Below are 23136 nucleotides of genomic sequence, written 5' to 3'. Positions count from 1 at the left end.
ATTGTTAATGATACAAATTGGGAAAAAAATGATCTGATCGATTCCTAAATTCTCCCATCCACATATTTATAATTAAATTAAATTTTAGGCGAATATAAATCGTCATAAAGCAATGAATTTGCTCTATATACTATTCCAAACGTGTTGAAGGATTTTAATAGGCTGCTTTATGTCTTATTTTCATGGAGAAAAAAATGGTTGGTAAAATTCAAAAATGGTCGAGAGAATTTACTATCAGAGAGTGTCGCACATTGACGCCTTCAAAGAAAGCCATAAATATCTTTGTGGTTTGAGATTTTTTTTCTTCAGGATTTGTTAGGGCTTGTAGAGTAAAAGGAATATAATAAGTACCGGTTCATTAAAAAATTAGGCAGTTTTTTTTATCAACCTTCAACGATGTTACCGGGTCACTTCAAGTGATGATTATGCAAAATTCCATTGAATGACGATTTGTAGTAAAATAAGCAGTAACAGAAAATAGGGGCAAATACTTATTTCGGACAGGGGCGTACACCCTCAGATTTCTCGCAAATTATTGAATAACCCTCGAGCACAGATCTATTCCCTTCTTTTTCCTGACATGTCAATACCCTTACTATCTTTAATTTTCTGCTGGCATTATATTTGCCCTCGTTATTAAAAGAAAAACATGAAAACAATATTCTCGTTGTACTTAAAATTGTGCGTCATGTTCGGTCATGATCGCCGTCATGTTGTTTTTTTTAAACAAAAAATCGTTTTCTTTTCTAATAAGAAATTTGTATTGTTAAACATAATTGGATTATTCTTTTCTTCAAAATTCCTACAACCGTCCAAATCTTCCCAAGCTTTTGTCATTTTAAATGCAATCTCGGGTACGTGTACCACCCCATAGTCCCCCCCCCCCCCCCCACACACACACACAAGCACCAAACACACATCCAGTTTACCTGCTCACAATCATATTCATTTCTAATTTCGCGCATTTATGTACTCGACAACCTGCTTAGCATCTTTTCCTGCTCTATAAAATCCGTAATAGTTGTCTGTAATATCCTCCTTGGTATCTTTAATAGCTTGACTAACTTTCTATGAACACAGTGAAAATTTACGTTTAAGTGTGTAAAATATATAAGCTAGGCAAGAGTTTGAGTCGACAACACATGGAACAATGAGTACCCATAAACAATCACCTGAAATCTCTTGAATAAAGAGAGGTTGAGTTGGTTCAACAAACCCAGAAACCAAATTAAGAACATATTATCATCAAGTACACATAATACTTCGTACAAAAAAGCAAGAAAAATGATTAGACATGGAATTTATTTAATAGCAATGCGTAGTAGAATCTCACTTTTAAAACAAATATTTGTCTTCAATAAAAAAAAAAAATTACATACAAAAATTTATATTTACAACTCGAATACTTAAACCATTGAAGATTATTCAGCAGGGGAAAAATAGGTTGTTTTTCTTTATAATGATCAATCAAAATAGTACATGTAATGTAATTTTTCAATAGTACTTAGAAAGTTGTATACAAACATATTTGTCTTGAATGCATAGGAAGTCCTTTTCAAATAGAAAGTAAGATGTCCTTATCAGAAAGTGCATAAATGATTACAATTAACAATGAATCCTTTTTCCTTTCTGAACATACCTTGAGCTAAATGAATATTCACATTTACAGAATTAGCCATTTTCTGTTAAAAAAATATCCCATGTTTATTGGATACAATGTAGACTTTAAGGGAAATCCAACCTTAATATCAAACAACTATAGATAAGAGGAGAGGAGAAAAATAGACTGGTGAAAGTTTGAATGAAATCGGACATAAAATGGTGATTTTTTTAAAAGATGTAATCAGTATAAGTATAGACTTTTCAAATAAGATGAATCAGTAACGTCTCTGTGATGTAGTGGCAGACAACTTCCCCCCTTTGTTCAAACAAACAAATTGAATAAAATTTCAATTTTTCAAAAATGTACGAATCAGGAGGTCATTCTCTCTTCAGGGGACCTACAATAATATGCTATCCATAATATATTTAAGTAATGCTCCAAGGGTGAAGGCACTTAGGAGAAAAACACAAATTAAGTACATTTTTCAACACAAAACAGGAGAATACCACAACCACAAGGCAAATTGCTAATTTGCGATTTGCAGACACTTTGTGATCTCATATTTCATACATTCATAACTTTCTTATTATTGGTCAGATTCATTTCAAACTTTCGCCATTTTGTTTATCTTATTATTCTGCTTTCACACAAATTAATTTATTACAAGGGTTAGATTGCAGTGAAATGGGTGTCCTTAAAAACACTTTCCTATTTAAGACTTCACATTTCCTAGACTCAAAAATTGCTACATAAATTGAAATTGAACATATTTGATTTATACTACAATCTATATTCACATTTCAATCCTACCACGACTCTGCTTTCTTTCTTATCCTTTACAAAACATGATAGGTCGAATTATCTTTAGCTCTCAGTAAAAAAAAAAGTGTTTATGATTACAAATAATAGGGATCGTAAAGAAACAACATTTAAGACAGACTACATCTTTAATATTCACTAGGTTCATAGACATAATAGTGTATGTGGACATGAATATATATAAATATCATCCTTTAAGGTGTTTTCCAAGTTTCTAACTATTCCAAATTAAAAGGTACTACTTTAAATGAATTCATTGCTGCATATGATATCATGGACAAATTTGGCATCATTTATAGTTGACAATAGCTTCATACATTAATAAGCAATACAGAATAATGTTATGTTTATTCAAGGAAAGATACCAGATTCATATATAATATTCTGAGTACACAATGTTACTGATTATAATGAGCATCACCTTATGGTGCACATATCACCCAGCCTAAAAGATCAAGGTGCCTACAACTTATCCCTCATGTGCAGAAAGAGCAGCTACTCTATATAAAGAAACATTAGAATCAGGGGCTGTATCTCAAACAATCCTGTACTGAACGCACAATTCAAAGCAAATATATTATGTGAGTTTTTGTTATAATGTGAGTATATGGAGCAATTGCAGGATAACATTAAAAATCACTTTTTTATCACCATACAATGTAGACAGTATATTGAAATTTCTGTGATAGATTATTCGTGTTCTTAGATGATCTGAAGAATAAAATAGATAGCGATGCATATGACAGATATACTTGTACATCATGATTCTAGAAAATTGGTCAGAATTTCACAACTGAGATAAACTGAGACATACACAAAACATTGCGCAAAAAAAACCTAAATTTCCAAGTTTAACAAGTAAGTTACATGTAAACATATACACTATTTCTTTTCGTTTGTTTGTTTTTACCAGACAATATTTGACACTGAGAATAAGAAAGATTGACTTTACATCTAAATGCATGCAATATTTTTTTGCCAAGATGCTTCCTAATGACACAAAGAGAATAAAACAAGCAACACAAAAGCTGTAACCACGTACATGCAGTAATTTAGATCAATTCAAGCAACACGTGTAATGAATTAATTTGTAATAATGTTTTTTTTTGGAAAAACGAACATGGATGTCCATATACACATACTACATTTTTACCTTTATATCTTTGTATCAAAAATTGTACAGTACCGTTTCATCACAATTAATTAAAATCTTAGTGGAAGCTTAACATGTTTTATTCATTAAACTGAATTAATACATACAATATTGACAAAGAAGACATAGGAATCCTAACATATAAAGTAAACTCATACAGTATTCAATGAGTAAGCGCAACATATTCTTTTGTGTTACAGTTTAAAGATGGATGCATTATTTATAATAAATGCATAATTCATTTATTTGTATGCTAGAGGATATTTCAGATTGATTTCAAATTCATAACATATTAACAGCATTCAAGTTTTCCCTATCAGGCTTTAACAATCCTGAGAACAAATTTTGAGCAAATGTCTATAATTAATGAGATTTTTACATAATTCAATTCAATTCAAATGAGGTTTTATTCAAGACCTGTCAAAAAGTCCAAAGACTAAAAATGCAAGTTTACATCAAACATATAATCATATAAAAAAGCGTTCAAAAACATATATATATATATATAGAGAGAGAGAGAGAGAAAACATAGCAAATGAGAACAAATATATAAAAATGAATAAATGTTTACATCAAAACATCAAAGCAATAATGTGAAAAATCTGGAATTTTCTTGGTAAGATTTGTCAAAGGGAAAAAGCATGCCCCTTTTCAAATAAGATAATCCATATATACATGTATTATCAAAATCGTGCCTTATAGGCATCTTTCCATTTAGCTCACTTTTTGTGTGTTAATACAAGTGATGAACAACAGCAGCTGAACACTTGAAATAAGCTGCATATGGTTCTGCTCACATCATCTCTGTGATTGAATCAAGCTGTGGAACATGAAAGAAGGAAAAATGTTATCAACATTATAGACGGATCCATATTTATGGAAGTATTGAACAGGTATGTGTCTTTGAAAGATTTAAATAGGAAACTCCTTGATAGTTTACACTTAAATGTCATTAAAAGATTGAATTATTGTTCATTTATACACAATACACAGATGGAAGTTTTCTGTGAAAATGCGAACAACGGCTATTTATGTAGCACCTTCATCGATGTAGGAGCAATTATTTAAAATTGTACAAAGTGGGACCTCTTCATGTTTTGAAGATCTGTGAATATTCAGGGTCATGTGGGACATGTGCTAACCATGAACTGGTCGGTTAAAATGAATTTATTCACTTACTAAGCCGGCAGTGTCGTGATGGGTGAAGTCATAGAGCAATTTCAGGGTTCCAACACGGCTGAAAAGACCAGAGAATTCCTGGAAAAAATGAATAGAAAGGAATTGAATTATTACATGTATGTTCATGACCTGTAATAATTCATGGCTCTTAAGCAAAATGATACTTATAAACATAGATATAACAACGAGTTCTCTTTCAATTGTTGAAAACTTGAAAGTAAACAACAATAGAGGAATTGGAAAACTTTTTAGTGAAAATCTATGGATGGCTAATCATAATAATATTATAGCTTGAAGATGGTGCTCTTAATTTGGAATACCAAGACTGAAAGTGAGAAATGTCTTTCCTCCTCTCCTAAATGAGGATTACAAATGCATCTTGAACTTATAATGATCAAGTTATAATTCATGCCACAAACTAATGTTTTTTTCAACATGAAAGCGCAAGGCAATTATGTTCCCAGGGGATCTCAAACTTTTTTCTTTACAGTCCAGATGTGATTTCCATGTAAGCTAAACAGTCCGAAGTAACGGGCAAATCTAGTTTGCTAAGTCAATTATTTCCATTCATATAAGTTTGTGATATTATACATACTAGTCTTTACACGTACCTTAATTTCAAGAGTTAAGACAGTCAAATATAGAAGATTTGGTATGCATGTATTGTAGGGTATATCAGTGGGAAAAGTGGCATTGTGTCCCGGTAATAAAGCTCCTTAAAGGCCTGGTCACACAGAGGGGACGCATGGGGGACGCACGGCCAGCGCATTGGAAATTTGCAATTTGGGCCAGTGCGTTGTCGTTCGCTAGGCGTGCGTCATCATTCATTACTCGTTCGTTGAGCCTGCTAAACCAACGCTAGACCAGCGCTATGCATTCGTCGTCATTCGCTGTGTTTTGAGCATGCTCAAAAGTGTGCGCGGAGCTCGACGCATGAATGTACACGCCAGAGGCATGCCAGACATGCGTGGAGCGCGCTAGACCAGCGCCAGATATACGCGGAGCACACGCCCTGTATACGCACAGCGCGCTAGCTACACGCTGTGCATTTTTTGTCAGCTCGCTAGCTTTTCCAAGATCATGGCAAAAGTTAGGCACACAGCCTTTTCCTTTTACAAATGGAGCATTAATGTAACTGTTCAGACAATCTACTACTAGGATTTATACAGTTTAACCCTAAAAAGACCAGATTATTTTGAGGGGTGGGGAGGGGTTGTGTCCCCTTGGAATCTCAGCTATGAAATGACAACAAATTCTTAACCTTAGCATATTGATAGAGTTTCATAAAGATTTATGTCCATGAAGTTTCATATCTATGTCTCAAATGGTTTTTGAACGATTACTAACTCTTCATATATTCACGAAGTGACAATTCTGTATTGTGTACAGTACATAATTTATGGTAGAATGTTCATTTTTGCCACGCACAGTGCCGAAATTTTTCCCACTATGCAGTACTTCAACTGCGGTCCAGACTTTAAAAAGCACTGCTTTACTGAAATGAGTCCTTTAAAAATGTTAAAGTCATGTGCTTACAAATGAGATCTATGGAGAACCAGTAAATGTAGGTGTGAAATTATGAGGTAATCGTATTTCCTTAATACACATGAACCTTAACATCCTAGAGACCTAGAGAAGTCACACAGACCTACCTGTCCAAGCCTATTGAATTCTCCCTGCAGCTCGATATGTGTTGGTTCTGGACGGGAAGCCAGGTTCTTATAGTAATCACTGATAGTTCTGATGTACCTTGGTAGATCCTTGACAAATAACACTCGATTCAGGGACGAGTCCTGCATAGGAGATCATGTCATAAGAAAACATCATTAACGAGGGAGGGGTCTAGAGAAAAAACACTTGATGATCACTAAGTCCATCGATAAAGATTTTTTCTTCTTGGTTTCGAAAGTGATTCTGTTGATACCTGTTTAAATACATGTTTCATAGAGAATTAAAGCAGATTAAAGGAGGTAACCTTATTTTTTAAATGATTGTAAAATCTGTTAATGATGATTTTGAATTGATTTTGAATTTGCTCCAGAAAATGTTAAAGCAATTATCAACAAATTACCTATACATATTAGTTGCACATCCATTTCAATATCTGTTCATATTCATGTTTGATGCTATCTATTGGTATATATCACTGTGCAGATAACTTACTTGATTTTTTTCTGGGATGATCTTCTTACAGGCATTGTCTAGCATGTTAGCCAGGACAGACACGCTCTGATCAGCAGAACGTGATTGACGCATGTCAAAGATGTACGATGGGTGAGTCAGAGTGGTTACCCAGTAATGCTGAGGAAGGCTACAGTACAGTGATACAGAATGGGGAAATAAGATTTAGTAGTCTGAACAGAAATCAGAAACATATTCAAGAACATGCAATGAATGCCTTTCTACAAATCTAATCTGACTATATCAACAAAACTACAAATGAGATACCACAAGCTTTCAAATATTTTGACATATATATACATGTACACAGATTCACTTCTTCTAATGCTGATGCTTTCAATAAGCATAGAATTCTGGAGGGTTTTACCGCATTGACCTTGGACTTTCTACAAAAGTACATTATATAGTTCATATGGATATCATACGTGATAATACATGCTAGGTCTTGATGTTATGGTAGATTCACTACTTGACGATATACATGTACGTAAAGTTTCTAACATAAATCTTGAATTGATTTTCCCATATGCTTTTGACAGATTTTCGCTACATTTACTTGTACATACCTGCAAAAGAATCACTTGTTACGCACATTGTTAAGTCATTATAGAGCAGCTGATCTCAAATGTAATAATAATAAAAACTCTGTGCATGTATGTATGACATTTAACTTGATCATTATCACAATTTCTAGTATAACAAATAGACCCAATGGTGAGAAAATTTGAATGATTTTACTGTAATATTTGGGGGAAATCAGGAATTTCAAACACCTCACCTGTTACTCTTCCAGGCTTCTGAATAGTCTTGTGGGTGATTAGGGCAGTATTTAGAAGCCATTCCATCGTAGAAATCAAAGAAATTCTTAATGGTAACAGGTGTAAGGTCTGGATTCTCAAACACTGCTGCCAGGAACTGGTTCAGGAATGGCTCGATGGTTTTCTGTCATACCATAGAAAGAAAAGGAAATTATTATATTGTCAGTTTATAAAATTACATGGCTTTTGTGATTAGAATCCTTTTTCTTTAAGCATATGAAAAATTACAATACTAACTTTAAGATATTTAAACGGTATGCATAATTTGAAAAACAATAAATAAGTATTTAGTCAATTTTATGAGTCAGTTAAAGGTAATACAAATTTTTGGGAAATTTTGAAAATTGGGTGGATAGTGATTCTTTTCAATTGTGATATATTTGGATGCCCCTGTGGATGTATTATAAGCTCTAGAAAATTTAGCCCCTAAACTACTTCTGCTTTCGAGAAAAATTGAATATAAAAATTTACCGGTGCTCCCGGTAAATTTTGATAAATTTCAAATAGCGCCTACGGCCGTACAATGGTAGCTGCGACCATGAACATCTCAGAATATGTAGTTGTGATATATAATTTCCGAACGGGAACAACTAATCGGTAGATTTTAGTCAAGAATCATTGTATTATAGCTCAATTTATATCTGGACCTTGAGAGGGAAATATACAACATAAAGAGTTTATTATTTACAATTTCATATCTTTAGACTCGATTTCAACCGCGACAACGATCACTGAATATTGTAGGACCGCATAAGCATCCAATATGTTCATTTGAACCAAATTCATTACCCCATACCAAAAATTTGTATTACCTTTTATGTTTTCATATTTTATCTAGTTTTATATAACTGTGTGCAATTTTGCATTTTGCGTCACATTTTTTAGTGAAATTATTACACAAATAAATGACTACAAATACTATTATGCAAACCTTTGTAACTAGCAAATGGGGCGCTGAGAATTCCTTATCTAGCTTGGTCTTTGATGGATCACCATTGGCCTGCAGGTGATCTTCTGGAAGCTATCAACAACAAAAACATATCAAAACAATTGCAATAAACATCTCATACAAACCGTACATCAAAATTCAGTGAGAATTTATCCTGTATTTTGTATTTATTGATTGTGATGCAAACTTAAAAAGTTATTTAAGAGAAAAACGGGTTCTAAAATATTTTTAATTAATTTAATACCATAAAAGGCATTCAACTAATGTCCAAATAAGAATAGCAGAAAATAAAAGGGTGAACGAAAAAAAGAAGAAGAAAATCTTGTTTCCATCCTGAAATTTGTTATCTTACTCTTTGTCTAGTGGCACACAATGCCATTGGTTTGGTATTAAAGCAGAATATAACAAACAGAAAACAACAGTTTGATCAGAACCCCCCCCCCCCAAGATTTGATAATAATTGCACTGTACTATTTAATTAAAAAACACAAAAGAAGCATTTACCAGATGACAGTGTTGGAAGCCTTCTCTCTGTGTCTGTATCCTAGTGTAGTCTCTATCTCTCACATCAGTATTTCCTTGCTGCTCATCTGGAATCATCAAAGTTAAATAGAAACAGCAATTAACTAGACAGTTCAGAAACAGTTACAAGAGTATATGATACATGCAAAATAGCCGAGATAGTATATAAATTGAAACTGAAAATAAAGTGATTTATTGATAAAAACATATAAAAAAATAGCAATTATAGTACCTTAAACTTCATTAAAGTCAGCTTAGCAAAATATAGTGGCACAAAAATACACATCTAGAACACAAAATGCATTGTATAGTTAGTGATGTTTTTCAATTGAAATATCCTCTTTCAATTATCTGAATACAAATTTAGCTAACACCAATCCTCATCGAGATGGTATATCCATATACCAGCTCCATACCCCAACCATGAAGTTCTACCTCTGTATGATCAAATTTTGATTTTCATAAATTTTGATTGGATGTGACTTTTCGTACCACTATATTTTGCTAAGCTAAGCCTTAGATAGGAGTTACGGCTCTTCCAGCTTAGCAAGATAGTCTTAAACTCTGTCTCAGATGTGAGTTACAGCCCTTCCAGCTCAGCAAATAGACTTCAACTCAGTCTCAGATATAAGTTACAGCCCTTCCAGCTTAGCAAGATAGGATTAAAATTTGTCTCAGATATGAGTAACAGCCCTTCTAGCTCACTATGATAGGCTAAAACCCTGTCTCAGATATGAGTTACAGCCCTTCCAGCTCAGCAAAATAGGCTTCAACTCAGTCTCAGATATGAGTTACAGCCCTTCCAGCTCAGCAAATAGACTTTAACTCTGTCTCAGATATGAGTTACAGCCCTTCCAGCTCAGCAAAATAGGCTGTAACTCTGTTACAGATGTGAGTTACAGCCCTTCCAGCTCAGCAAAATAGGCTTAAACTCTGTTTCAGATATAAGTTACAGCCCTTCCAGCTCACCAAGAGAGGCTTAAAGTCTGTCTCAGATGTGAGTTTCAGCCCTTCCAGCTCAGAAAATAGACTTTAACTCAGTCTCAGATATGAGTTACAGCCCTTCCACAGCTCAGCAAAATAGACTTTAACTCTGTCTCAGATATGAGTTACAGCCCTTCCAGCTCAGCAAAATAGACTTTAACTCTGTCTCAGATATGAGTTACAGCCCTTCCAGCTCAGCAAAATAGACTTTACCTCAGTCTCTGATATGAGTTACAGCCCTTCCAGCTCAGCAAAATAGACTTTAACTCTGTCTCAGATATGGGTTACAGCCCTTCCAGCTCACCAAAATAGACTTTAACTCTGTCTCAGATATGAGTTACAGCCCTTCCAGCTCAGAAAATAGACTTTAACTCTGTCTCAGATATGAGTTACAGCCCTTCCAGCTCATCAAAATAGACTTTAACTCTGTCTCAGATATGAGTTACAGCCCTTCCAGCTCAGCAAAATAGACTTTAACTCTGTCTCAGATATGAGTTTCAGCCCTTCCAGCTCAGCAAAATAGACTTTAACTCTGTCTCAGATATGAGTTACAGCCCTTCCAGCTCAGAAAATAGACTGTAACTCTGTCTCAGATATGAGTTACAGCCCTTCCAGCTCAACAAAATAGACTTTAACTCTGTCTCAGATATGAGTTACAGCCCTTCCAGCTCAGCAAAATAGACTTTAACTCTGTCTCAGATATGAGTTTCAGCCCTTCCAGCTCAGCAAAATAGACTTTAACTCTGTCTCAGATATGGGTTACAGCCCTTCCAGCTCTAAGCAAATGAATTTCATGCAATTTTAATTAGGCTTTCATTCATGATCCCACACGTATATACTGAACATATATAATTTTTAAAATCAAAGTTAGCAAAACAGAAATGAATTTGACAATCCAGTTTCTGAATTGCTACTTACAAATGTAGAACGACTTTGCTCCAGGTGAGACTGGTGTATAGCTTCCAGTATGGCCTTCAAGATTACCAACTTTATTGATCATCGCCATCCGACAATCAGTTGTCACCTGTGTACATCAAGGATACATGTTTACTGTTTAATAGACATCCAGATACATATAATGTGAACCAAATTCAATGTAAACATACACATATGAGTTAACTTTACTAAAATGTAAGGTTAGGGTTACACTGTAGGATTATAGTAAACTGTGACTGAACTACATCTAGCTTCACGCACATTGCTCTATCACACATGTATATACATAAAATTATGGTGGCACAGAACACAATTGTAGGGGTGCATTTTAGTTTTGTTTATATAAGGTATTAAGCTGCATTGGGTTTTAATAGAGGGGAAAATACCCCTGCACCCCCGTGCCAACCCCCTCCCCCAATCTGTTGTTGGTATTTGCTAGAGTCAGTGGCATGCTGAGATTATAAGCAGAATGCACTAACGAGGTTTTCACATATAACTTGACCTGTTACCTTGTTCAAATCATTAGAAATTCATGATGCGTTGCTAGGATGAAATAGCGAAGTTAGAATTAGCATGTTCTTTTCCCTACACATTAACTCTCAGGTATTTGAATATGCAGTTTTGCACACAATTTCTGTGCCCAAGAGAGGCCTGCGCAATATAAATAGACCTAAGTTGTGTCTTTATTTTAGACAATTAGAAACTGTGATGACTCTAGCTTACCCCAACACTCCTGAGTGTATTTACTTGTACAGCCATAGATGTATCTGTTGGTGTGTTGTATTCATCTTGATCACGTAAGATCCTCTGCTCTCCACCAGGATGGTACCACACTGAGAAAGAAAATTGTACAATTCCTGCCACCGTAGTTGATTTTATCACGGCAGACCCTTTTCCTAAATTTGGCCAATTTTCATAACATGCATCAGGACAATTTACTCTACTTCTGACAAATGTACAATACTTATGTAACATAATAAAATAAACAGGCAGTCAATACAATCAGTTCCCCTGTACAAAAAGTGAATAGCCATCATAAACAAAATCATCTTGATTATGTGTGCATCATAATAAATCACAATACTTATTAAAACAGGCTCATAACCCTTTAACAATATTTGTTGTTAAAGAGGCTCCATAGCATCAAAACTTGTTTTAAATCTCACTTGTCAGGTTTAAATTTTTAGCTTCCACTTGCTACGTCGGTCATCAAATATTTATAACATATTTATGTGCACTCTGGAAATTCTCGCCAAAAACAAAAACAAAACATCTGAGGATTTAATAATAGATTGAATAATAGATTTCTAACTCACAGAGATCCAACTCATGAGCTCTACTCTGCTTGACAAAATGCTGTCTTCTGTAAGCTGCATCCAGTATCTTCTGCTTAGTTTGAGAGATGCAGTCAGAGCTGAGGACAGTAACATAGTACTCATGCTGCCCATCAGCACCAACTACAGACAACGACTGTGTTTAGACAAAAACAGAAAGTTTGTCTGAATCTCACTATAAACATGTTCACATCTCACATGGTGCACCTGCAATCCTACTGTATAGGTTATTCTAAGTTCTCCATTTCTCTGTTACCAATTTGTTCATGTAATGAACATGTTTTGAGCAATTAATTCTCTATTAGTTCTAAAACACAAAAGCTTCAAACTTTCAACTGATCTCTGAAAAGAAACTTATTTGCCTCTGTATTACAACTCTGCTCAACACATCAATGCAACAATTAACTAGATGGAATTTTGACTGCGCGCAGTCGAAAATGATGCCTCCGCCATAGAGCAATTTAAACAAGTTTGGAGTTTAAATCTCCAGTGGTTCTTGAGATATCATGATAACAATCTCAATGTATGGAATTTCATAAGTTGACCTCTGTGACCCTTGACCTTTGACCTACGTGCTCCAAAATCTAATCAGATTGTCTTCCTATGGTGATACACACTATCATTAAGTTTGAAGTTTAAATCTCCAGTGGTTCTTGAGATATTATGATAACAATCTCAATGTATGGAATTTCGTAAGTTGACCTCTGTGACCCTTGACCTTTGACCTACGCGCTCCAAAATCTAATCAGATCGTCTTCCTATGGTGATACATACTATCCTTAAGTTTGAAGTTTTTACATCTCCAGTGGTTCTTGAGATATCATGATAACAATCTCAATGTATGGAATTTCATAAGTTGACCTCTATGACCCTTGACCTTTGACCTACGTGCTCCAAAATGTAATCAGATTGTTTTCCTATAGTGATACACACTATCACTAAGTTTGAAGTTTAAATCTCCAGTGGTTCTTGAGATATCATGATAACAATCTCAATGTATGGAATTTCATAAGTTGACCTCTGTGACCCTTGACCTTTGACATACGTGCTCCAAAATCTAATCAGATCGTCTTCCTATGGTGATACATACTATCCTTAAGTTTGAAGTTTAAATCTCAAATGGTTCTTGAGATATCGTGCTAACAAACTCAATACAAGGAATTTCATAAGTTGACCTCTGTGACCTGTGACCTTTGACCTACATACTCCAAAATCTAATCAGATCGTCTTCCTATGGTGATAAATACTATTCCCGAGTCTTAAGTTTAAATCTTAAATGGTTCTTGAGATATTGTGATAACGGTCAAACGGGACGGACGGACAACCCGAAAACATGATGCCTCCGGCACCACCTTCGGTGGCGGAGGCATAAAAAGGGGATCTTTAAGTGACATTGCTATGCTCAAAGGGTGGGGGCAATGACAGTCCCCTCCACCCCCATCCCCTCCCCACCTACATGGTAGACTACATGTACCTGTATACATCAAAACAATTTCCATTTTGGGATTGAATATCACATTACTGTACATTTTTTAATAAATCATGGTGGAAACTTCATATTTTTAGCCCAAATTCCACATGTGAAAAAGTATCCTGAAATGAGGTACAATAACAAGGAACAGATCCCCCTCCCTCGCCCTTTTAGAGTTTATCAATCCTGGTATCTCATGTAAGGATTAAACTGTAAGGTACCATTTCTTCATAAGGAACATCCTCCTCTATGAGACAGTCAAAGTTGAGTGAGAAGTAAGACTGTCCAGTGATGATATCAATGGGTCCCTTCTCAACTTGAATCTTGATAGATTGGTATAACAGGTACAGTGACTTGGCAACATGTTTCTGGCAATAAAATATAGAAAGGAAAATTATATGATAAGAACAAACTGATAGGCAATGTAAATACAAGAGTTTTGTCTGAAAGAGTAAAATAATATAAAATGTTTTAAAATGAAATGTGTGTGCATGTAACTATCAAAAAGTCATGTTATTTACCAAATGAAACTATATACTTTATTTTGTTTGAAGCAATATACATGTAGAAGTAATATAAAGGCAAATTCTACATGTACGGCTCTAAAAGTATTACAATGTGATTTGATCAGACATTATATATATATATATATGCAATATCTTCATGAACTTGGTTGGTAATAAACAGTGATCAAAGATCAAATAGCACACATTTATGAGGTACATATCACCACTGCTCTTATCTCACCATGTATCAATTAGATACTAATTTACCATTAGTCTAAATAACACATTAAGTACATGAAGCATTATTAAAATGAAATATGTAGATAACAAAACATACCTTAAGATAATGGTACATGCAGAGAGAAAACCAGTTGGCCAGCAGCTTTTCAACAATTGTTTCAGTTCTGTGACCAAAATAAACAAAAAAAGATGATAAAAATATATTCAATGTACTTACGATTGAAGATATTAGATGCCAAGTAGGAGAAAATAACATTAACAAATTCTGCTCTTTAAATATCTGAATAATAAAGTTGGAAGAAAATGGAGATAAAATATTGCCAGTGTGTAAAACATATTACTCACTAAAAATGCATCAATACAATAGTTTAGAATTCAAATTCTTCAAGAGCAGAATGTATATTTCTAGTAATATTTCAGACATTAAAAAGTGAGATCACTAAGAAATAAAAATTAATGACTAAATATAACAAATAGAGCCATACACCTGAAATGTTCATATGATCAGCCTAGCAGGCCTGTGCCCTTTAGCAGTATATTTGACAATGCTTAAGTAGCAATTAGGTTTAAAATTCAAAAGTTAAATAAATGTGTTTAGCATCTTACCTTCGAAAGAGAGACTTGAGTTGTCTTCCAGTATCTGATGCATCACTGATCTGATCTTCCAATAATCTTTTGAGGATCCTTGAGAGGGAAAAAGTAGATGTAAACCAGTTGAGCATTGAAAACAAACATGTAGAATGTTTTTTAGGCTCCAGCAAAGCCAAATTCTATGTGTGCAGACTTGTATTCCTATTCATTGTAATGTTTAAAAAAGGTGGATTAACAGGGAATTCTTAAGTTGGTATTTGTTATTTCTACTATTTGATAAACGCCAAGTACTACTTGAAGCACTTCAAACATGCTAACAATGTGCCAACAGGGAAATGAGTAAAATTATATTAAACATAAATTAATCATTCCTGTCACATACAATATATATGTGATGATGCACTTCCATTGTAATTAACTTAAATCCCCTTCTTTAATACATGTAATAATAATAAGTCACATTTGTATAGCCCTTAATACTAGATTTCTAAGCATTTAAAATTGAAATTAGTACCCCTGTCACCGGTTTCAATTGCCAATTGGAACATGATAGTGCATGCGCCCCACTCCCTGCGGAGTATTTTGGCCTCGCTCCATTTTACAAGCATACTACATAACGTTCACATCATACCAGGTACCCATTTAACACCCGGGTAGAGAGGGACAAATGCAGATTAATCTCATGCCGAAGGACATGCTGCGGCACGACTCAAATCTTTTATTTTATTATCTTTTTTTCTTCTTCCATAAACTACCTAATAAAGATAAACTACACAATAAACAAATAATGGGGGGGAGGGGGATAATAAAATAAAATAAACTTTTAAAATAGGAGTGCCAGAGCAACAGGAATTACAGAGTACTGTGCTTTTAAATCTGGGTATGCCTGTGTAGTTTAAATTTTTTAAATCAATACATTTGTACATATATATCAAATATAAGGTAAACTTATAAATATCACAGTGCAAAATGAGAATGAAATGAAAATACATCCATATGATTAATGGCCATCCAGGATATCAATACTTACTTAGTGAAGTAGTCAAAGTTCCCTTCTGATACCAGAATAACTGTAATAAGTGATGCGATGTTGACTCTGAAAATAACAAGAACGTCAGTTTATCCGGCACTTCACACGCCACATTCAAACTTACTGCGGGAGAGTATAATCAGAGTCTCTTTCTCCTTCAATGAATTTGTAATGTGCTTTGTTCAATTGCTCTGATATACATCTACATTGCAATAAGACCTACATAACACCATATCTATGTCTCTATTAGTCTCATTTGAAGTAATAACAATTTTCCCAGTAATTATCATATTTGCACTAATTCATGAGGTAAATGTATTAATTGTGCTCCTCTAGATTCAACAACATTCCATTTGCCACTATTATTAAATATCTTTCATTGATGACATAACCAATAAACAAAACCAAAGGAAACGTCAGGAGCAAATTGATCAGCATTACAGTCACACACCTCCTACATGATACACAGTGCAGTCAAGTTTGTTATTGTGAAATGACAAGAGTAACAGAAAGGGACACAACTAGAGAAAAGAAGTGTATATTTACCGGTCTCTCCTCTGAGATTTCCTCCTCTCTTCCAACTCTTGAATGTACTTGACGAGGAAGTCAGGGTTATTCAGCTGTCTGGAGAATGTGATCATTGCTCGCTCTAGATCTGCATCCAAGTACTATACATATACAGTAAATCAGTTTACAAATTACTTTCATATGTGCATGCATTAAAACTTAAACATTCATTTTGTCTGTTTTCTTATCTGTGTTTTTTTGTAAAGATATGATCATCATATTTATGGCTAATGTATAGTATAAATGAAGAAATACAGAAATGTTTGTAGCTCTTAATCATTGGATAAAAGTTGCTTAATTTACAGGTGCATGTGCATCAACATGTTTCGCTTCTTTGTTCTTAATATTAATGTGCATTTAAAAAGCTTCTACGTTGACACTATATAGCATAATCTCATTTGTAGAAGGATAGTCTTCTTGTGACCAATAATTCTGCTACACTTTGATACAATTCTTCTGTAAATTCTACAATATATTTTGCATAAAAGAAAATCTATTCTATAGTACTTTTGCCATGGAACAAAAGGCTCTATTTGTACAGTGTTAGAATGCTATTCCTGCACATAGCAGGTGTCCATCATGTTTGTGGAATCACACAGCAACCACCAAATGTAAGACAATCAAACCTATCTATGGAGGCCACCTAAGGGAAACCGAGAAAGGGGACACTGTAGAAAGGTGGCCTTTTTTTAGACAGGTTCTGCAACACACATTTCTTTCTTGAGGAATACAAAACCACGGTCACTCTAGACAGGTTGCCTTCATAAAGAGGTGGCTACTGATAGAGATGTGATACATACTGACCTCTGGATCAGCGGTAGCAGGGAGGATATCCAGACCTGAGAAGAGCATGTTTCGGGCATAGTCCTGGGTGTTTACAAATGGAATACCAAGACCTTTCACCTGGTCTTCAACTTCTGTCATGTCAACCTGCAAGTTGTGGTAGGCTGAAGGGAAGTAAAAAAAAACTCATCATAAAAAGATGGTTGGGCAATTGCACAACAGAAATCTTCAAGAAACATACAATTTAAAGTGGGGTAAAACCAATTGTAGCAAAAATAATGATACAACAGATTTCTTTTGATTGATTGTAAGTGGATTTAGATATGACAGGGCCCTATATGCTGCAAGATAGTGCCTGTATAGTGTACAAATCACCTGAAAATAGAGATTTAAGTACAGCAAGATTGTATAAAGTCAATAAAAAAAACTTTACCTGAGTTAACAGTAAAAGAGTATAGTGACAAAAGTTAAAGATAACATAAAATCTCTGTACAAGGAACCTGAGTCGGACTTGGATTCAATGTGCTACTGACTTCTGTGCAGGTATAAGGGTGCATCAACTAGTGTTCTTGTAGGTTGCTTTCATGTTCATTGAGAACATACTTGAACATGTTAGTAGTACCGGTATTGCGACAAGACTTCCTGTCATACAGAGCTATACTAGTTACTGGTGATATTTACCTTCTTCTGCACGATTCTGAATTTTTTTTTCAAGAAGTTCCAACTCATCCACCTGCTGATCAATAGCTTTCTGTCTACGTTTGACCAAGAACCTTCCAGCAAGACCCATGACAATAATGATTACCACTAGAGAACCAACAGTAGGTCCAACTATGAGCCCAATCGAGGGTCCAGTATTGGTTGAATATTGAACAAATCCAGGGTAAAACCAAAGATTTCCATGCTTCACCTACATCAAGAGGAAAATATACAGCATATACGTAGTTTTGCAATTATTTTAAAATTAAAAATACATGATGGAACATAACTAAACAGTATTGCAAATCCATATGACATCAAAATATAATCAGAGGTTGGTTTTAACTTGATCCACTAGCAAAGTGACAGAGATTTCTACTTGGAAAAGTAATAATACTAACATCATTTTACATGTTTGCTGAATACATCTCACATTTTACAATAAAATTCATAAATTACCTCCAAATTTTGTTGAAAAATTTGACAGGTGTCATTAAAATGTACCAATCACCTAAAAAAAAAAAAAATTAACTTTTGAGTAGCTAGAATGTATGAAATCAATCTTTAAAAGAAATTACTTGGCATTATATATGTTAATGGTTTAAACTTGGGTTCTGTGAGAAAGGTACGTGTGTGTCGACCAGTCTATTAACAAATCTATTTTATTTTTACCATATTGAAACTGCAATAGCTCTTTGATAGTAGAATTAGTATTCACAGCTCCTATTTTGAATACACTATGGCAAATTAGAACCCTCACATCAAGAGCACAACATGTTTGGGTGGTCAGTACATTTTAATGGCTATTTTCTCCTGTTTTTAGTTCAGATGCTTGAAACTGAAAATTTGCAGAAGAGAAAAATAACTTACTGTCACAGCTGGAAGATTCTTTGCATCTCCCTGACCTAGTGTTCCATTCAAGTTTCCTGCTTGAGGCTGGACATCTGGTAGCTGACAACGCAGGACATTCATTCCAAGATCATCAACAGTGCATTCTCCATCAGGTCCTAACAAAACTAGTACATCGTCTTCTGTACTTGCCAAGGTTAAATCCATGCCCTAGAAAAACATAGAAGCAGAATTTACAATTTTAGCTTCAACCAATTTACTCATAGCATGTGCAGTCAAGCCTGTGAATAGAAAAAATCAAAGTCCTTTAATATGCCAATGAACTTAAAAATGTTCAGTGTAAATTAATTTCCCTATTTGAAATGAATAATAACAATAACATTACTATACAAAAAATAATAATAATAATAAGTTACTCAAAATATGTCAATACTTTGCATTAGACACAATAATAATTCATTAATAATAATTAATTATGAAATACATTTGACATATATCAGATAGCAAACACATTACACTTAATTTTATAGCTATAAAAATTATTTTACAAATAGTATTGTATTACGTACATTACATTAAAATTATATATAAGATGTACTCTTCTTTAAAGGCAGATATCATGACAAAATACAGAGAATATTGAAATTAATATAGTAATCCACAACTATAACATTAAATTTTAACTTTCAAGTGTCTTTTAAGCCAGCATTTATATTGGATTTTAAGCGTATGTAAAGCGTATGGCTCTTTCTTCAATATGTGAAAAGGAAAAGAAGGCAAATTTCTCCTGCAAATTTACATAGAATCATGACAGACATTAATTCAGTATCAAGAATAGGCTAGAGGCATTACTGCAATATTTCTATTACATGGCAGAATCTAACCGTCAATAACAACGTCTATTATTAAAGCAATTCAAATTTCAATTGAAAAAATTAAATAAAAAACGATCATGTACGCGAACCAAAACGTATCTGCAAATACAGAGTAATGATGACAACATTTTTCGAAATGATTAATCAATACAGGCTAAATGACTTATTTCATGAACAGAAATTTGGTGTTGCAGGTGTGTATGAAGAAAACTCCTAAACTCACTGTAATCTCGAGTCGTTTATTAGCACTCTTATAAATTCTGCTGTTCCCACTGAAGTTTACATACACAGGGTCTGGGAAATATTCAATTGTGCCGCCATCAATCACATTTCCATCAAAGTCAAAGGATAAATTTGCGATCATTGCATCGTCTGTTGCTCGTCTTCTTCTAGCAGGGATAGCATCATCAGGAAAACTTGGTGTTGGACATTTGAGAATGGTTTCTGTTCCATTGCAGAGCTTTAGGACATAAATGTCAAAGCATTGATAAAGAATATAGAACAAAAGATATGAAAAGTATTAAAATTTCAATTCCATTTCATGTTATTGCATTATGATCACATATAAGATCCAATAATTTATGAACACAACCAAATGTGATTTTAAAGAGAAAATTTGGGAATAAACCTGTAGATTAACAATTACATGTGCGAATGTAAATGTGTATGCATGGCAGAACAATTCATTCATGTTTTATATAAAACTGACAACATACATGTACTTGTACAAGCAAATACAAAGTATGCTAAAGCAGTACTGTGTCAAATAAATTTATCTAAATGTTACTAAATACAATGTACAAGGGTATGCCTGAGAAAGAGCATACAGGTAGTCATCCAATCTTTTACAATCAATCTATCTATGGTTACTAATCTCCTAAACATATATGAGTATAACTAAAACGTCTAATATCAACCAATAAAACCAATGCTTAACCAAGCATTCTACGGGCTATAAAACAATTAAGGAGTATGAAAGAAATAAAGGATAACATAATACCCTACATAAGGACTAGTATGCCTTAAACAATGCACATGTACTATTAGAGCATGTAAAGGAAAATAAAATAATCTTCTCACAAGTTTCTTCTATGTTTAATGAATGTATTTAAAATTGCCACATCTCTTTGTATAAGTAATATTTGAAGCACGTATTTTTTAATATACTAATATACTATAACCTGATCATTTCCCTTGCATATACAGAGCAAAAATACATCTTGATGATTGATACCCTTTACCAGTAATGGGACTTGAATGAAATATAGAGAATGCATACCATACCTCAGAGTTGCTTGCATTAGTCGTGAGAGAGGTAACATTAATCCTGGGTTCTTGGATCAGATCAAATCTAACGCCAGTTAGTGTGATATCAAGACCTCCTCTGTTGAAATAAAAAATAAATTCCAAGGTAAGCTTCAAATAACACCTAAATATAAGAAAACAGTCATATGTGAAAATTACAGACAGGGAATACCGGTACTTTATAACATTTGGTCAATTGTAAAACAAAGAAAAAATGGTCAATCTATATATTCTTATAGTATATAGTATCTATGAAAAATAATGATAAACTTTATCATACACATGTTTAGATGGTTGCTTGGGCTGAATAATAACAAATTAGAGAAATAGATCAATTAAAGCTCCAGAGAAATAGAACAAGGAAAAAGAGGATTACCATTTTTTTTTACTGTTTTACTCACTCATTTTATGAAAAATCTTGTAATAGTGAAGCAATAATGATCCATTATGTCATACCATGGAGAACTTTACCAATTGTTTTATACATAGTACAAAGTAGTCAATATAATCCCTCTTCACAATGCTTTTGGTGGAACAGACACGTGTGAAATTTAAATAACCATGCTGCTTCTTGAATAACAAAATATATTCTATCAATAAAATGAACAGGGATATTTGTAATGATTTCTTAACAAAGGTAGAGTTCTCTATGCATAACATTACAAATTACTGCATTGCCAATGGGTAATTTTTAATACCACTGAAACTTACAAGAATCTATTTCTATTAGTTGACTCATAATTCTATTATAAAGTTATTCACCAAAATGTTTATTATGACTAAGCTCACCATGGGGAATTATCACAGTGATTCTTTGTAACCATGTAAATGAATGACAATAGAGGATGGAGAAAAAATTAAAAATTCATATTCCATGTTACTTACGACATGATAGATGTTGTCCTATCAATATTATCAATCCTTGGATTTGGCATGTAGGTAAAGGTGTAATCGCTGAAAGGTCTTTCTTCTCCATCAAATGTCATGGCCAAGGTTACAGTAACCTGTTCATTCTCTGGTATGCTGCTTGTGATGCAGGTTGCGAATGAGTCTTGAACAGAACTACAAAATAACAAATAATACCCATTTACAGATTGAATGTACTTCTATTCTTTCAATCTCTGCCTGATATTTGTTTGAATTAATGGAGCCTTTCATGAATGGATATGATGAAGTTCACATATTCATTACAAAATATTCTAAAACGGTATCAATGAAGAAATGTGTACAAAAAAATATTTCTCAAGGCCTAGTAGCTATACAAATTCTTCTCAATATTCCAATGCGCTTCATTACATTTTATTACTAATTAAAGTTTAAACAGTAAAGAATTACCGTGGACTGTACATAATAATTACATCAAGCATTAAATGTAATACACATTACTTACATCACTACGCAATCTGCATCTCTGAAACTTGCAGTAATGTCCCTTCCAGTGTCCAAGTACATGCCATTGATAGTGATTTCTGTACCCCCTGCCACGGGTCCTTCTCTAGGATCAAACCCTGTGATCACAGGATCCTATCAGAGACCAGAACATGTCATCATATTGTATATACTTGTTTCTCAAAGGATATGAAATGAAATGTATGTTAAAACAAATCAATACATCTATCTGCATGTTTACATTTTGATCTAACAACTGTTGACATGAATTTGGATCATTAAGTTCCCTCCCATGAAAGATTTAAATACTTAAAAGAATATACAAGAACATATGGACTAAGAGCTTATCGGTG

General features: G+C 33.9%; 1 protein-coding gene across 6 annotated transcripts in view; it reads right to left on the bottom strand.

The window, feature by feature from the left end:
* Positions 1-4188: 4188 nt before the first annotated feature.
* LOC586628 (plexin-B1) overlaps positions 4189-23136 on the bottom strand; it is a 75998-nt gene continuing 57050 nt past the window's right edge. For all 6 annotated transcript variants that reach the window (XM_031000148.1, XM_031000145.1, XM_031000146.1 and 3 more), the window contains 22 exons: positions 22785-22918; positions 22280-22456; positions 21374-21473; positions 20313-20549; positions 19236-19424; positions 18348-18576; positions 17688-17830; positions 16863-16984; positions 16317-16382; positions 15302-15379; positions 14793-14859; positions 14171-14317; positions 12461-12614; positions 11868-11977; positions 11127-11232; positions 9207-9292; positions 8685-8774; positions 7714-7877; positions 6918-7065; positions 6407-6547; positions 4755-4832; positions 4189-4395 (listed from right to left, as the gene is read on the bottom strand). In XM_031000148.1, the coding sequence (XP_030856008.1) occupies positions 4369-4395; positions 4755-4832; positions 6407-6547; positions 6918-7065; positions 7714-7877; positions 8685-8774; positions 9207-9292; positions 11127-11232; positions 11868-11977; positions 12461-12614; positions 14171-14317; positions 14793-14859; positions 15302-15379; positions 16317-16382; positions 16863-16984; positions 17688-17830; positions 18348-18576; positions 19236-19424; positions 20313-20549; positions 21374-21473; positions 22280-22456; positions 22785-22918 (2793 nt within the window). In that variant the 3' untranslated portion in view covers positions 4189-4368. The remainder of the gene's footprint in view (positions 4396-4754; positions 4833-6406; positions 6548-6917; positions 7066-7713; positions 7878-8684; positions 8775-9206; positions 9293-11126; positions 11233-11867; positions 11978-12460; positions 12615-14170; positions 14318-14792; positions 14860-15301; positions 15380-16316; positions 16383-16862; positions 16985-17687; positions 17831-18347; positions 18577-19235; positions 19425-20312; positions 20550-21373; positions 21474-22279; positions 22457-22784; positions 22919-23136) is intronic.

Source organism: Strongylocentrotus purpuratus, unplaced genomic scaffold (genome assembly GCF_000002235.5).
Source record: "Strongylocentrotus purpuratus isolate Spur 01 unplaced genomic scaffold, Spur_5.0 spur5_scaffold_6, whole genome shotgun sequence".
Classification (NCBI taxonomy): Eukaryota; Metazoa; Echinodermata; class Echinoidea; order Camarodonta; family Strongylocentrotidae; genus Strongylocentrotus; species Strongylocentrotus purpuratus.
Note: the sequence above shows the minus strand (reverse complement) of the source record. Positions and strands in the feature narration are given on the sequence as shown.